The following is a 15749-nucleotide window of genomic DNA, read 5'->3' as shown; positions in this document are numbered from 1 at the left end:
CACTTCACATGTGGCAGACTGCGCATTTTAAGCTCCAACGAGAGGATTTTTCAGCCGGCGTGAGTTCTAAAAGTTTTTGGGTCTGGAAAAATTGCACACATATGTCATTGTAAATAATGGTGAAATTATTAAATTTATGATATGGCTAGTACTTTTTCGACTCATTTGTTAACTTTTTTTAACGGGTAAAAAAGCTACTAAAAACGCAAAGTTGATTTAAGAGTGTCATGCGTTCAATGATGAATGGACTTGGACAGAGAGAAAAATCAATTCATAGATGATATCTGCGCCCACCTTAAAGCTTTTAAACTGAAGCTTAATCTGTTAGCTGGGCAGCTAGCTAAGAACGACTTGTCTTATTTCTCGAGGTTAAATTCAATACCCTCACTAAATAAGGAAAAGCTTGGGAATTATGAAAATGGCTTGAAAAAACTCCATTTTGATTCTGAAAGCAGATTTCAGGATTTAAGTGCCATTCAAATAGAATTAAATATTTTTACCATGCCTTTCAACGTTATTGTGAAACAGTGAGGTCGGATTTGCAGCTTGAATTAATTGAGTTGCAATCTAACAATCAACTGGAGCAGTTGTTTCTAAACATGCTAAAGTTTGAGTTTCACAAATCATTACCAATAGATAGTTTTCAAAATTTTATCTCATGCCCAGAAAATCAGTGCTATCTTTGCTTCATCTTATACATGTGAACAAGTGTTTTCAACTATGAATCTTAAATCGTTTTACAAGTAGACTAATAGACAAGCATTTTCTCTAGTTTCTTAAAATAAGCACATCTCACTTCGAACCTCAATATAAGGAAATGAAATCACAATTTCAATCATCTCATTAAATATCCAAATTAAAACTTGTATATCCTATTTTTTTTATTTTAGAAGTTTTGACTTGGCCCCAACTTTTTTTCTCTCGATTTTCGGCCCTCGACCAAAAAAGTTTGAGATCAAGGGGTCGCTTTATTAGATTAGGAGAAATAGCGCTTGGATAATTTTTAGAATTTCATCAAATTTGAATTTTTCATCAAATGCTATTTTTTAATTTTGAGTAAACATTTTATATATATATATATATATATATATATATATATATATATATATATATATATATATATATATATATATATAGCACTTTTTAAGCACTCAAAAAATATTTTTAAGCACCTTGAAAAATAAAATTAGACAGGGTTGGCAAGTTTTTGATAATTGATAGTTTCATCCGGTTTTATTTACAGTGACGAAGACGATGGCGAGTCACAAACGATGAAATTAACAAGAGAAATGAAATTTTCTATCAGTAATGGAGAAAAAAAAATTGCAATATTTAGTTGGTCCCCGTAATCAACAAAAATTTGAGAGATTTTTCGATTCTATTACAGAGAGCGGAAAATGAAGCTTGAAGTAGAGAATCTCTTGCAAAATGCAGCAGGGTTGCAAATGAGAGTCAAAAATCTTTACCACTGAATCCAGATCAGTATACGCAAGGAGTATTTCATCAAACATGCAAAATAAATGGTGCTTTCATACACTACAGACCGGCGGTACGCCGAAATAGGTTGGGGTTGAATTAATTGAGAAAACGTTGAATGTCTTTTTGTATAATTTGTGGCGAAAATCAACATGGTAAAGAAAAATATCACATTTCGGAAAAGGGAAAATTAAGCACTTTTTAAAAACATCCAAGGAAAAAAGCACCTTTAAGGGCTTTTGAAAAACGAAAATAAGCACTTTTTAAAATCGCTACGCACCCTGTTAAAATCTAATTTCATTACATTTTAAGCTGAGGAAAACAGTTTTTGTTGTCGCTAAAAAGTATTTTAACGTTAATTGCATAAAAACGAAGATTCTTATCAGAACTCTAATCACAGGCAACTGTATTATACTATTTAACTACCTATCAAAAATTTTGTGCAGAATTGCATTGGCATAATTTTGTTTCAAAAAATTAATAGATTATCTAAAATACCGCACCCTTTATATCGCAAATTGTGATTGGGTGGCATCTTTGTACTTAGTGTGTATAGAAAAATACTGCCGAATGAAGAAAATATCCGACATCAGTTTACTGATGAAAATCAAATAAAAAAGTATTAAAAGCATAATTAGGAGTTTCCCGACCCTTTCAACCGCTAAGTACGGTGGGGAGAGGAAGGGCCTCTTAAGGGTAACATTATAATCATGCAGGGGGGGGGGGACAGTATTTTACAAAATAACTTACCGCTTTTTTCACAAATGACACAAAACCATAACCCTTTGACTTGAGCGTCTGTGGATCTCGCACAACTCTACAATCGCTGCAATTAAAGAATTGATAATTTATTTAAAAAAAAAAAAAAACACATGAGTAAAATAAGTGACTAATAAATTCACATGAAAAAAAAAGAAACTTACGATATTTCTCCGAATACTGCGAAGGCCTCTCGTAATTGTGCAGTTTCTATTTCAGGACTAAGATCTCCAACAAAAATATGGTGGTGTTCTGTAAAGAGAGAAAGAAAAAAAACTAATTAGAGGTATCAAAGTAATTCTTTCCGCAAGAGCATTAAGCTAAAATACTAATCACAGCATCAATCTTTTCAGTATTTATTACCAAGTTATTCTGGATCTGATTTTGCAATAAGTTACAAGCAGTTGCCCCCACACCTAACAATTAAGACGTTTTATTCCATCGTAGTTTTTTTTTCTTTTGAAATAAAAAAAAAGAGGACATGTTACATTACATATTAATAAATCCCATTATAGTAAAGGAGGACAGCTTAAGTCTCTTTTTAGAAAATTAGATCATAAAAATCTATTATTCGATAACAGAGTAGCGTTTCCAAATAGCATTTCGAGGAAGAATTAAAAGGGTTCCGAGAAATCTGATTTCTGTTAAATCAGTAAAGAATTGCGAAATCTTTAATTAGATTTATAACGAGTTGTGGTGGCTCAGGGGATAGAGCGCTCGTCTCCCAAAGAGGTGATCCGGGTTTAAATACCCAGCGATGGCTGAGATTTAAACTCTGCACCCGACTACAGTGTTGACGAAAAATATCCTCAGTGGTAAACGAATCATGGGTTTGATTCCCCTTTTCGTCAAGCTAACCGTGGGAAGTTCCGTAGTTTTTCTCTCCATGTAAAGTAAATGCGAGTTAGCTACATCAAAAAGTCCTCCACGAAGGCAAATTTCTCCCAATACTTATACTTGATCCAGGAGTTCTTCTGGATTGGGTTCAAAATTACAAGGATACAAAGTTGAACATTGAGAGTATTAAACTCAAAATTGGGTCACCTATTCAACGAAAGTTATAAAATAAAGTTACATTTATATCAAATCAGTAATCTATTATTTATTTAGTATACTATTATTTATATGAAGAAAAATGCTAACAATAAATGGCTATGATATTTTTTTTAGATAAATATTTCTAACATTATAGTAAATTAATTATGAAAAGAACGTGTATTTATAAAACAGTACATTAGTATTTCCATTGCTCTTTCCAAATCAAAAGAACTAAATTTGTTATTAAAAGAAAATTCCCCTAATACCATTTTTAATGTGCATAAGAGTTTTTTTTTTTCAATGAAAACCAGAATTCAACTTATTTTATTTATTTACAGCATATCACACTCCGGTAAGAAAAGTGACACAAGTCAAAAAGCAACAATTTTGAGGTTATGTCAATAAAAAATATGTATGAAGTGCCCCCATCAAGCTCAAAAAGTGTCACATCTCTAACTCGCAATTTATCCAATTGAGGGCAGTTGTGTCAGTTCTGTATCTATTTCAGAATAAGTTTTATAGTATTCTTTAAGTTGATTTTTCTGAAATGCTGCATTTTAGAGTTATTATGACACTGCCCTAGACAAGACATGTTTATACACGAAAAACAAATTCATAACTAAACTATACCTTGATATACAGCTCCAAGACTGCGATTTTAAATATCAGATTTAAAACCTTTGATGATAAAAAAAAATATATATATATATATAATTCCTCGTATTAAATACTTTTAAAATAAACTAGTTTCATTGGTTAATACTTTCGCAATCTTCATTATGGTTCTGCCGTAGGAAGACTACTCCTGCAAGGTTCCAGAACTGATAAAAATTGGAAATCGCCAACATAGAGTATAAAATAGGCGAATATTCAAGTTCAAATTTTTTAAAAGAAATAAAAACGTGTGAGTGGATGTCCGTGTGGGAAAAATAGGAGTTTTATTTTTTTATTTTTTACTGAATAACATAAAACGTGCCTTTCGTTATACATGTACGATCAGCTGCGATTGCCATATTACAGAAAAATGTTACAACAATAACAGTGTTTTGTGTTGACAATTACAACAAAATTGCTTGTGGTGGCATTTATTTGATTTTTCTAACGTGTAACATAATTTTTTTCAGTTATTCCTTTTACTGTAAAAATGTATAACAGTACACGAATACTTGAAATAAGAGTTGAAAAAAAAACAAAATTTTAAAAAGTATTTACAAGAACAATATTTTAAGAAAAAATACGGTATCTCAAACTAATTAATTTTCCCTAACTTATTGAGTTGGAATTTTATCATCCATTATTATTTCTTTTATGGTACTATAATTGTTCATTCATTGCGGGATAATAATAAATTAATAAAAATTTGGGGCCATTAATGGTAATTGTGAAAGTGGATTCGCGATGTTTCACGCTATCTCTTAAAATAAATCTATTTTAAAAGAAAGAAAAATCTTAGGTTTTGTGGTTTAACATCATTAAGTCCCCGTTAGTGCAAAAATATGAAGTATGGGAAAGTTTGTAGAAAACCGTGTAGACAAAAATTAACTTTCCATCAACCCCCGAAACATGTTAGGCAAGCGGCATAAGTTGACACGCAGTCCGCTATCGAAGCTAATTTTTCCCCGCTAAAATTGACATTGTTGAAAATCGTTAGGTCGCTTAAAATAAGAACCAAAGCAATCCGAGTGTTTTAATGGATACATGAAATGAATTGAAACACTCAATTTTTTATAACGAAATAATAAAACATTAAATGAATAATAAAAATAGAAAATTGACATTTAATATTATTCCAGATTTTTAGTTTTGTTAAGGATTAATAAAAGTGATGAAATAAGTTATTAAGTTTCTCCGTCCTACATAGCTTGACTTTTAAATAGCTTTCATAAAATGTTTAGAGGAGGGAGGTGCGAAGATTTAACAGTAATTCTTCCACTGAAATGACGCCACTGTAACCGTGCTGTGAACCGTGGCTATTGCATGTCGGTCAGCTGATCTTCGGATTTTCTTACTCAAGTATATATTCGGAGATTTTCCAAGAATTATAAATTAAAATGTTATTTAGTGTACTGCAAAAAAATTCTTAGAAATTTAATTCAGTATAATGAATTTAAAAACTAGGTAGACTAACTTCTGCCCCGTGTGTATGAACGCCGGTTAAAAACGGCGCTCGTACACCAAGGGCACCGCGTGTATGCCGGCAAATTACGGCGATCGTAACGAAAAAGTTAATTTCAGTTAATCTTCTTATTTCAGAAGAATTTTGTTATTTAATGAGTGTAATGTTGGCATATCACACTTAGATTTAATTTTAATACACATCAAGGCTTTCCAATAATTTTTAAATAATGCAGTCATTTTTTTTTTTAATAAACATTTTTTTCAACTTTTCAGCCTGAATCATTTTTATTTTTTGGTTTCCCCAGTGTTATTACCCCAATTTGATACTGATGCTTAGTAAAACAATTTTTCCACATTCATTTTACTTTACTTTACCGAACTGTGGCTTAGCTATGTGAAGTGCTAGGTAGATTTTTTCCATAAGGAAAATTTTTGGATGCCTTTCTCACTAATCGATCTAAGGTGATTTTTGATATTTACACTGTATAACAAGAATATCATATCTGAAATCAATACCTTAATTTTAATCAGAAATTCGATTTTATTTACAGCAAAAAGCTGCCATTTAATAGCCCTATTATAAAATATAATAGCCCTATTAAAAAATATAACTTGCCAAAACATACATAAATCGCCAATATTAACATCACAAATTTACCACTATCTGCATGTAATTCGTACAGAAGCTTAAAAAAAAATCTACATTTTGTTATTGACGCCATTGATGCTTAATTAATTTTGAAAATAGGCACTACTGGTATCATAATTGGTACAATTTAAATGGATACCAAATATAAGTTAATATACATTAAATATGGGTAAAATTTATATTAATATATTTGATACCAATTAAAGCTTCACCAATATTGTGCAGTTTAAATAAAAAATACCGTAGAACAGGCTATTTTTATAGCCCTCCAAATGGCTAAGTACAGGAGAAAATTGTTTAATTGTAGTAAATTCTGACAATTATGAGTTTACCACAATGAGCAATAGCATCTTGTCAAACGATACTGAATAGAGTTAATTTTTATTTTGATGGGATGAACTACTAAAAACCTGTTTTGCTTAATCTTATAACGTAAGCTATTTTAAGCGCAAATGATAAATAAGTTAATGAAATTATTTTAGCTTTATTAACTATGTTGTGTAGTCAACGCCACTAAAAATAATTCCAAGACGCGATGAATGGATTCATGTTGAGTTACTTCTGAAGCATTTTTAGAAGAGGAGACAAGTCTAATCTGAGTAAGTGTTTAAGGGGTCATATTACTCTTGCATTAAATAAAGGTACAATCATTCCTTTTATGGATGCTTTATATGCTGATTTAACTTATAATCAATAATTTATCTTCAAAAAACAGTTAAACTGTTCAATTTTTTATAAATTTTTTAAAAAAATTGAAAAAATTCAAAATTTTTAAATTTTAAGATTTTTATTTCAATATATTTTCAATTTTTTTCTTCTTCTTCTCAGTGCTTACAATATTCATCTTAACAATTTTGCACATTCATTTGTCGATATATCAATTAGAACGTTCTTTTATAGATTATTTTGAAAAAAAAAGTAGAAAAAAAGGTAAAAATTTTCTGTTAGGCATATATAACATGCTGCAAAAATTTTAATACCTCATAAAATGCTTATTCCATGCACAGTTTAAATAAAAGTATTATACTTAAGATAAAAAAAGTTTGCTTTAAAGCTTTATCTTAAATAGAAAAAATTCCTTACGGATTTAATTAAGATTAAAACACAAAGTTATCATCTATGAGAAGAAGCACTTTTAAGTTTGTCTGCTGATCAAATTTCGGTTTTAGGGCAGTCTAAAATCATAACTTCTTTAAAAATGTAGATAGATGATTTTTTTTTCAGTGCATTTGAAATAGTTTGAAATTTTATTATAAGCAATAAAAAAATATCGATATTTTGGTCATTTTTTGGGTACTGTGACCCCTTAACTCTTTATATATTCATTTTATTGAAAATGTGAATATAAATCTTAAATAGAAATTATTCTAACTACAATATATGTATGTCTACTACATGAACATGTAATCCGATATTTTTTTGATCTATTGCAGCGAGAAATAATTTTAATTTCACAACAAAAATTCTAACTACTTTTATCTGTTCGGCGAGAACTATTGGCGAAAATAAAGCCACCTTACATCTTGGCATAAATTTTGGATGATTAACAGGAAGGGTATGACCATCATTGTTAATTTGAGTAAAAAAGAATTACGGATTCAGGGTGGAATCATCAGAAATAGATAACATTGGTGATAAACAGCAAATTTTTATGTTTACTTCCACTATGAGTTCTCGCTAAACAAGTTTAGTTATATTTTTATTATGAAATTAAATGTTACTCTTTTAAAATCATTTCACTCTGCAATTGATCACAATAAATTTAGGAGTGCATTATAGTACACATATACTGCAACTGGCGATAGTGAGCAAGTAAATATGGGTGTACGTATAGTACTAAAATTATATAGGAATAATAAACAATTACTAGAGGGAGTATGTTATAAAAATATAATAAACACATATAACATCAAAAATACTGCGAAAACAGCGGTTCCCAATTTTTTTCCGCTAAATAATCTTTCCCTAAATAATACTTTTTTTTTTTCAATGGAACACCGACTTTATAAAGTTTATAAAGATAATTCTGAACGTTACAACCTATAAAAAATTACTTTTAAATATTTAATTAGAGGTTAAACGGAATCCTAGGGTTCCACGGAACACCATTTGGGAAGCCCTGCTGTAGTGCATATCATGTTAAGTAAATTAGTTCTAATAATAAATCAATTAGAAAAAGGCATCTTAAAGTACTATTTTCAAATTGAAAAAAAAGGAAAAATATTTTAAAACACATTAATTTTTTAAAAAAAAGAAAAAAAAGAAAGAAATGAGAGGGAAAATAATTAAAAGCTGCGTAATTTTTTTTTTTTATATTTCGAGGTAACATAATTCCATCACTAGCTACTTCATGACATGAAACAGAATTTTATTAATAATTACATCGGATGTGCTTAAAACTTGTTAATGAATATCAGAAAAATTTAATTTGTAATCATTCGTATATCAATCATATATACATCTTTTTTTCTCTTTTAAATATTTATATATACTTTTTTTAAAAAAGTTAAAATATGTTATAGCGCTAAACATAGCTGAACCGTTCATTGTTGACCGTATATCACGGGAAAATGTTTTTTTTTTTGGTTATTTAGAAATCCACCATCAAGTCACATAGCAACTTGCCAAGAACCACACTATCCACCTGATTGAGAAGAATTTTTCGATATATTATTTTCGTAAGAGAGATTTTAGTGTAATATAAAGTACAGTTCATAAAGCTCTGCCCTTTTGTCAACCAAAATTAGACAACCAAGTGCTTGTGTTACATTTTAACGATTCCTTATGTAAAAAGAAATTTGAAGGGTTTGAGAGCAATATAGAGAAATAAGCCACGTTTTTTCCAAAGGTAATAGTTTAACATCAAACTAATCTTTAGTATTCTTAAAGTCTTCTAATTATCTACTTGATAATGCCTGGACAACACACGAAACATATTGTTAGCATGGAAGTAGTGATGTTTTTCATCCGAAACGCTGTCATAAATACTATGAAAATGTGGCTTATTATGTTGCCAAGCCCTCGAATTTATAACCTAATTTGTAGAATGAACGTTCCTACAGCACTAAGTCGTCATTTATTTCTTGTACAAATTTATAATTTCAAATGTTAAAAAGAAATATTAAATTAAAAAGGAAACATACATTTTATAGATGCGCGATCCTGGTTATTTTCATTATAGAATCAAGGTATTACAATTCAAATAAAATTTGGAAACATAAAATCTTTAATTTACGACTTCTTTATCTTAAGATATTCACCTCAATTCCAGTTATATAAAAAAATGTTTTATAACTTCAGCTGTTAACTACTTAGGAATATTAGATTTCATTTCCAACATGCGTCACGATCGCCGTGATGTAATGTGTTTATATTTAATCATCTTTACGGGTAGTATATAATTTCGATGTGTTATAATTATTTACTTTATTCGATAACATCTTTTAAAACATGTAATATCCTGGGCTTAATCTAAATGAATCATGCGGCGCACGATATTTTATAGTTCGGTTTTTTTGTGATTTGAAATAACGCTTTTTTAAGGGATAATATGTTGGAAAAACTGTTGTATTACGTCTAACATGCAAGTAGATAATATTAAGAAAGAATGGTGCAAGTAGATAATATTAAGAAAACTCAGATTATTAAAAAGAAAATTAAAAAGCATACTTCGAAACTGCAGATTTTATTTTAGATTAGACGATTTAAATCGTTTATAACAAGGAAAATAAAAAATAGGTAATAGTTGGTAACGGGTTATTTGGGAAAGTAATAGGTTTGGGAATGGAAAATAGGTTGCTGATAGGTCTGATTCATTGAGATATATATATATATATATATATATATATATATTCTCATCTGTAAAAGCAATCGTTCTTTAAATGTTATTTCATCATTTATAATAAAGCTTTTATAGGGAATAATACTTTAGAAACTGTTGCATTAAGTTTTGTCTCACATGCTGATAATAAAAATGAAGCAAGTAGATAATAAGAAATTCTAGATTATTCCAAATCAGAAAAAAGCATACTTTTGAGCAACAGATTTTTTAAAAGATCAGATGATTTGAAGCACCAACACTTTTGCAATTTAATGAATTTTGTATAACATTCAATACAAATACTGTACTTATTCGGATCAGCTTTACTTGATAAAGTTATAAGGGTGGCAATGGAAAATAGGTTTCTGATACGTCTGTATTGAATATGTGTAGATATCATTTATAAAAGCAATCGTTCTTAAAGTTGGAAATTAACTGTTGTGTTAAGTTCTGTTCGCAATGCTAATAATAGAAATGACGCAAATAGATAATATTAAGAAAATCCAGGATTTAAAAGTCAAAAACATTTTCAATTTAAATTTTATTGTTTAAAATGTTCTCCGCTTCATTTTTAGGTTCGAAATATAATTTTTTCTGAACATAATATATTATTTCGAAAATATAATATTTACTTGTAAAGAAAATGAGAGAAAATGCAAAATTCATTGCATATGACATATTAAAATTAGTTTTTGAAAACGTTATTTTGCGAAAAGTAAATTGATAGAGAGCAGGGGGAAAAATCCTGAAAATTTTATGATCAAAACCTCGCTAACTAGATAAATATACTATACATGTTTAATATAGTTTTTTGAACTAAGATTTAAAGTTAAATTTCCTATAAATGAAGAATATCACACCTTCACAGTAAGAAAAGACTTAGTTCTTATAAGAATAGCGATGTTGGATTTTAATCCCTTGCACTACACTGAAATTCAGAACTGGTCCTGCCTAACTTATTCACCCCAAGGAGAGATTGGCCATAAGGCAAAAAAGCTGAATTGTCACGCGAGTGTTTTATGTGCGAGCAATCGTTTAATAATAAATCCCAGACAATTTAAGAAAATAAATAACTATGTGTCGATTTAAATTAATTGTGTACTAATTTATTAATATATGAATAATTACATCGACACTTAACATTTAGTGAAAAGTAAAATTACAAATTGAAAAAATAAAGCTAGAAATTATGCTTTTCTTCAGTCACAGAGTAGTCAATTATTACATGAGAATGTGCCTAGTTTAGCACGTTAAACAACTGAGAACATACATTAACATTCCATTTTTTTTAAAAATAAATACTATTACGTGATTTATAGCTAAAATATCAGTAACATATTTTGATCCTGATCCAGTTTTGCTGATGTTGTAATGCCTATATATACCAATAATCGTCAATAGAAGAACTGCCACAATTATTCTTACTGCCATAATTTCTAAATCGCGTGAATACGAATCCAAAGCCTAATTTTTAAATCACGAGTAACTACGAAAATTGATGTTAGATATTACAACGGCATAAACGAATCACGACATTGGATTTTAAATTCGAGCGAATACGAATTGCTACAAAGGATTTAAAAAACGCGAAAATACGAATAGCTACATAGATTTTAAAAACGCGTAAATACAAATCGCGATATTGGATTTTTAAACTTCGTAAATAAGAATTGCAATGTACGATACTGAAATCACATGCATAAGAATCGCAATGCACAACTTTTACATCATGTAAATATGAAAATCGATGTTTGATATTAAAATGCAGAGATGTCTGAATTACGAAAATGCGAACTATCTGGAGGGCAGGTAAAAATGCGGAAAATCTTATTTTCTGCATGTAAAAGCAGAGAAAATAGCTAAAATAATTAAAAATGCAGAAGGATTGGCAGCTACTTAGTTTGAATTTTCTGTTTATCTTTAATAATCGGAAATAAATGTTATTTTATTTCAACGGCTGAATTTTCAGAAAAAAACTGAATATTTATTTAAAAAAAAAAAACTAGACTAAGAATCGGAGTTTTTGATAAAAAGGCTGAAACTCCAGAGACAAAAGCGAAAAAAGTGGAAATCCGTTAAAAAAACGGGAAAATCTCATTCTTGTCACCCGAATGTTCGCGAAAAGTGCCGAAGACGAGAGAAGGAGACAGAAGATAAGAGATCAGAAGACGAGATATAAAATATTTATTCTTATAAAGAGATAAGAGCCCATTCAGACGTTCTTGTTCTGCCCAGGATTAAGATCCACGAGTCCGGCTCGTGATATTTATGTTTGGCCCGAAATGTAAATTACGAGCTAGACTCGAGAAAATAGTGCAAGTGGTTAAACTCGAGTAAATACGAATAGCGATATTGGATTTTTAAGCAACGTGAATACGATTCACAATGTGAAACTTTTAAATCAGGTAGATACGAAAATCGATGCCTGATATTAAAATTGCATGAATATGGTGGGTTCCGAAGTTGTTTCAAATACAGAAAACGACAAAAATCCGATAAACAAAATAAAATAAAAAAATCAAATTGGCAGAAGAATCACTTGTATGCGAACTTCACGTTAAAGCGATTTAGCGAATGTTTCAAAATTTCAAATTTAGATGGCGGAACTCTTAAAATTTCGTCGGATTATAAGTTTTGATTCGCCGAAGTCAGTAGATCAATGGTCTTACTTATGGTAAAGCGAAAATCTGTGAAATTCACGGAAAAATCACACTTTTTAGACCTGATAAAATCATACGAAAATCCCGAAATACAATCACTCCTGACAGAGTGATTTATAGGCTATTATGCATCGATATTTCAGGATCAACGAATGTCCGACTTTATTATCAGTGTAGAGTCTTTCGTAAAATTTGGAGGTTTGAAAAGTATATAGTAATATATAAACCTAATGAGTAACCTATAATCATTTTCAACTTTTAACTATTTCATTTAGGATCATCTAACATTTCGCAAAATAAAATATATTTTATATCTTATAACAGGTAATAATGATATAAAATACTTAAGTTATTGCTCACAAATTTGAAATTTAACCTACAATTTCTGCAATAAACATTATTGATCTCAATTGCCAAAAAAATCAAAGAAACTTAGAACAATATTACGTACTCTCTCTCTCTCCAACTTTAACTCTGCCAAGTTAAAGTTGACGAGCAAAATATAGATTTAATGTAATCATCAATATTCCATTCGTTTTTATTCTAGTCCAGTGAAGGACAAACTTCTTTGGGAGCTGGCCAAAAAACAAAAGAAAAAAATTATGAGGGCCAACATAATTCTCAGAAGAAAACGAAAAAAAGGAGAGAATAAAAATATTAATGAGACGAATGAAACTGCAACGGCATTTTTATAAGTTTCTTAAAATTCAGATTTGTGCTGCTCTTATCTCATCTGTCAGTACATTCTCATTCTAACAGAACCTTTCCTAAATTGATGGTAGAAAAACAACAGTTCACAAGTGTAAGAAATTACGAAGGAAAAAAAAAATAAATTAAAGCATAGATGAAGCTAACTGATTGGGCGTATTCATTTTAGAACTTTGAAAAACTGATTGAAATTATAGTGAAGAGTGAAACTAAATTTTTGCCTACTGAGCCATACTCTTTGCTTCACAATTAATGTTTAAAAAAAAAAAAAGTAATTCGTAGAAATATTTAAGAAACTGCTTGAAATTATTAGTCAAGAGTGAAACTAAATTCTACCAGCAAATACATTCTCGTTCCTTCACAATTGATGTTGAAAAACATAGTAATTAGCAGAAATATTTGAGAAACTGCTGGAAATTATTAGTCAAGATTGAAACTAAGTTCTACCAGCAAATCCACTCTCGTTGCTTCACAATTGATGTTGAGAAACATGTAGGTAATTCGCAAAAATATTTCGGGAAACAGCTTGAAATTATTAGTCAAGAGTGAAACGAAATTCTACCAGCAAATTCACTCTCGTTGCTTCACAATTAATGTTGAAAAACATATAATTTGGAAAAATATTCAATTTTGTTTTAAAAAGACTTTTCTTTCGCCCATCCTGACCATCACGTTGATGTGGTGGGTTTAGTTATAGCCTATTGCGACTTAGGCCGGGGTTTCGTGAGAGACCTAGACTACGACTTAGGCCCCGTGTGACGGGATTCCATTTTTTTTCTAAAAATATATCCTAGAATCGTACAAATATTACGTACGCACCTAAAGGGGAGAAAAGGTCTGATTTGCTTATTTTCGCTGACAAGAGGGACGACGGGTATGAGCAGTGATGACGAATGGCAAAAGTTCCCATATTTCCATTTTTTTTAATGCAAAATAAATTAATAAAAAATAGAGCACGCAAAATTTTCCAACATGAAAAAAAAGGAAAAAAAGTTAAGTTAGAAAATAGATTTTTGAACGTAAATTGTTTTATGCAAAATTACATCGATTGTATGAATTTAAATCTAAAATTCTTTAATTTAGATTATTATAGATGGGTTCTAATGTAAGCTTGGAATGGTAATTTACTTTTTCTTGTTGACAAAGGAAGATAGAGTTTAATACTGCCAAAAATAAACATATATATTTTAGTAGTTCGGGAACGTCCCCGTTGGTTTCAAAACTGGATAAGTTCACACACATTAGGGACGTTGGAAATCGTGGTGAGAAGCTCAGATGTGATTACTACTTCCATCTGTCATCTAATCTAAATTGTGGTAAGGTAGAAAGCGCACACCAGTATTGCTTTCGGATCATATACCAAACAAACGCCAAGAGACCATTACTGTAGCTCTAGTGCTGCATTAACAACCACACAAAATGTTGCCATCTTGGATTTTCGAATTCCAGTTCCAAGAGTTTTCTGTTGTAAATAAAAGTTTTTATTTGATAGAGCAGCGGTTTCCAATTTTTTTCGGCCTAATGATCTATCTTTTTTCGTCGGAACCCTTATTTATTTTATAAAATATATAAAGACAACTTTTGGAATTATTATTAATAAATTAAAAGACTGCTTTATTTTGAAAATATTTAGTAAGAGGAATGAAATGTTTTCATATTGTTTTCACTAATAATCTTCAATTAGATTTTATGTCCGACAATTGAATTCACATTCTTGGAGTTTATAGTCTAGTATTGAATGTGTTTGAGGTCCTTGCATAAGCTGAAAATGAATAAAAATATGGCGAATTATGGTTTTCGTTGAAATAAAAACTTAAAAGAAATATCACAAAGAACTGCTGTGTTGAAAATGGTCATCAGGGAAATATTTCTTTACGAATTTAATTATTTTGATTTGAACAGCACGATGAGAAATACTAATGCATTTTTTTTAATATATAAATGCATGTCCTTTTCATAATTTATTCAATACAATGTTGAAAGTAAAAATTTAAAATAATGTCATTCCCCCCTTTCATTTTGCTTTAAATAATTTCGTGAAGACAACCGCATTTAGTAAATAGATCATTGATTGATCCGAATACAATTGCAGGTTTCAAAATTGCTTTTAAAAAAAAAATCTTATTATCGGAATCCTTTTTTTTTTTTCTAACTATTCCAAGGAACCCTAGAGTTCTTTGGAACACATTTTGGGAATCTTTGTAATAAAGCATCATTCGATAGAACTCTTTTTTTCAAAATAGATATATATTTGAAAAAGAGAGAGAGAGTGAAATTAAGGTGTTAGTGGACAAGAAAAACTGCTTAAATTCCTAACGATATTTTCTCAACCATGTAAAGCAATAAAATCAGGCAAATGGTAATTTCGGATAGGTAATAAAATAGTGTACGTTATCCTGTTCTAATATATTTTCTAAAAAAAATTTACTTAAATCTAGTTTAAATTGATTTAAAGAAATTTGAAAAATGCTGGAAAATCCTAACAAATTACGCAAAAACTAAGATATTTATCAAAAAATAT

The 15749-nt window shown here is 29.7% G+C and overlaps 1 protein-coding gene across 9 annotated transcripts in view; it reads right to left on the bottom strand.

Annotated features, from left to right (window-relative positions):
• Nucleotides 1–15749, bottom strand: part of LOC107445231 (nucleolysin TIAR) — a 106981-nt gene that overhangs the window by 16998 nt on the left and 74234 nt on the right. For all 9 annotated transcript variants that reach the window (XM_043039964.3, XM_071186438.2, XM_071186439.2 and 6 more), the window contains 2 exons: nucleotides 2400–2487; nucleotides 2227–2302 (listed from right to left, as the gene is read on the bottom strand). In XM_043039964.3, coding sequence (XP_042895898.1) covers nucleotides 2227–2302; nucleotides 2400–2487 — 164 coding nt within the window. The remainder of the gene's footprint in view (nucleotides 1–2226; nucleotides 2303–2399; nucleotides 2488–15749) is intronic.

The sequence above is a fragment of the Parasteatoda tepidariorum genome, chromosome 9, assembly GCF_982258835.1.
Source record: "Parasteatoda tepidariorum strain Cologne lab strain chromosome 9, Ptep-v5.0, whole genome shotgun sequence".
NCBI lineage: Eukaryota > Metazoa > Arthropoda > Arachnida > Araneae > Theridiidae > Parasteatoda > Parasteatoda tepidariorum.
This window is presented reverse-complemented; position numbering and strand designations above follow the sequence as displayed.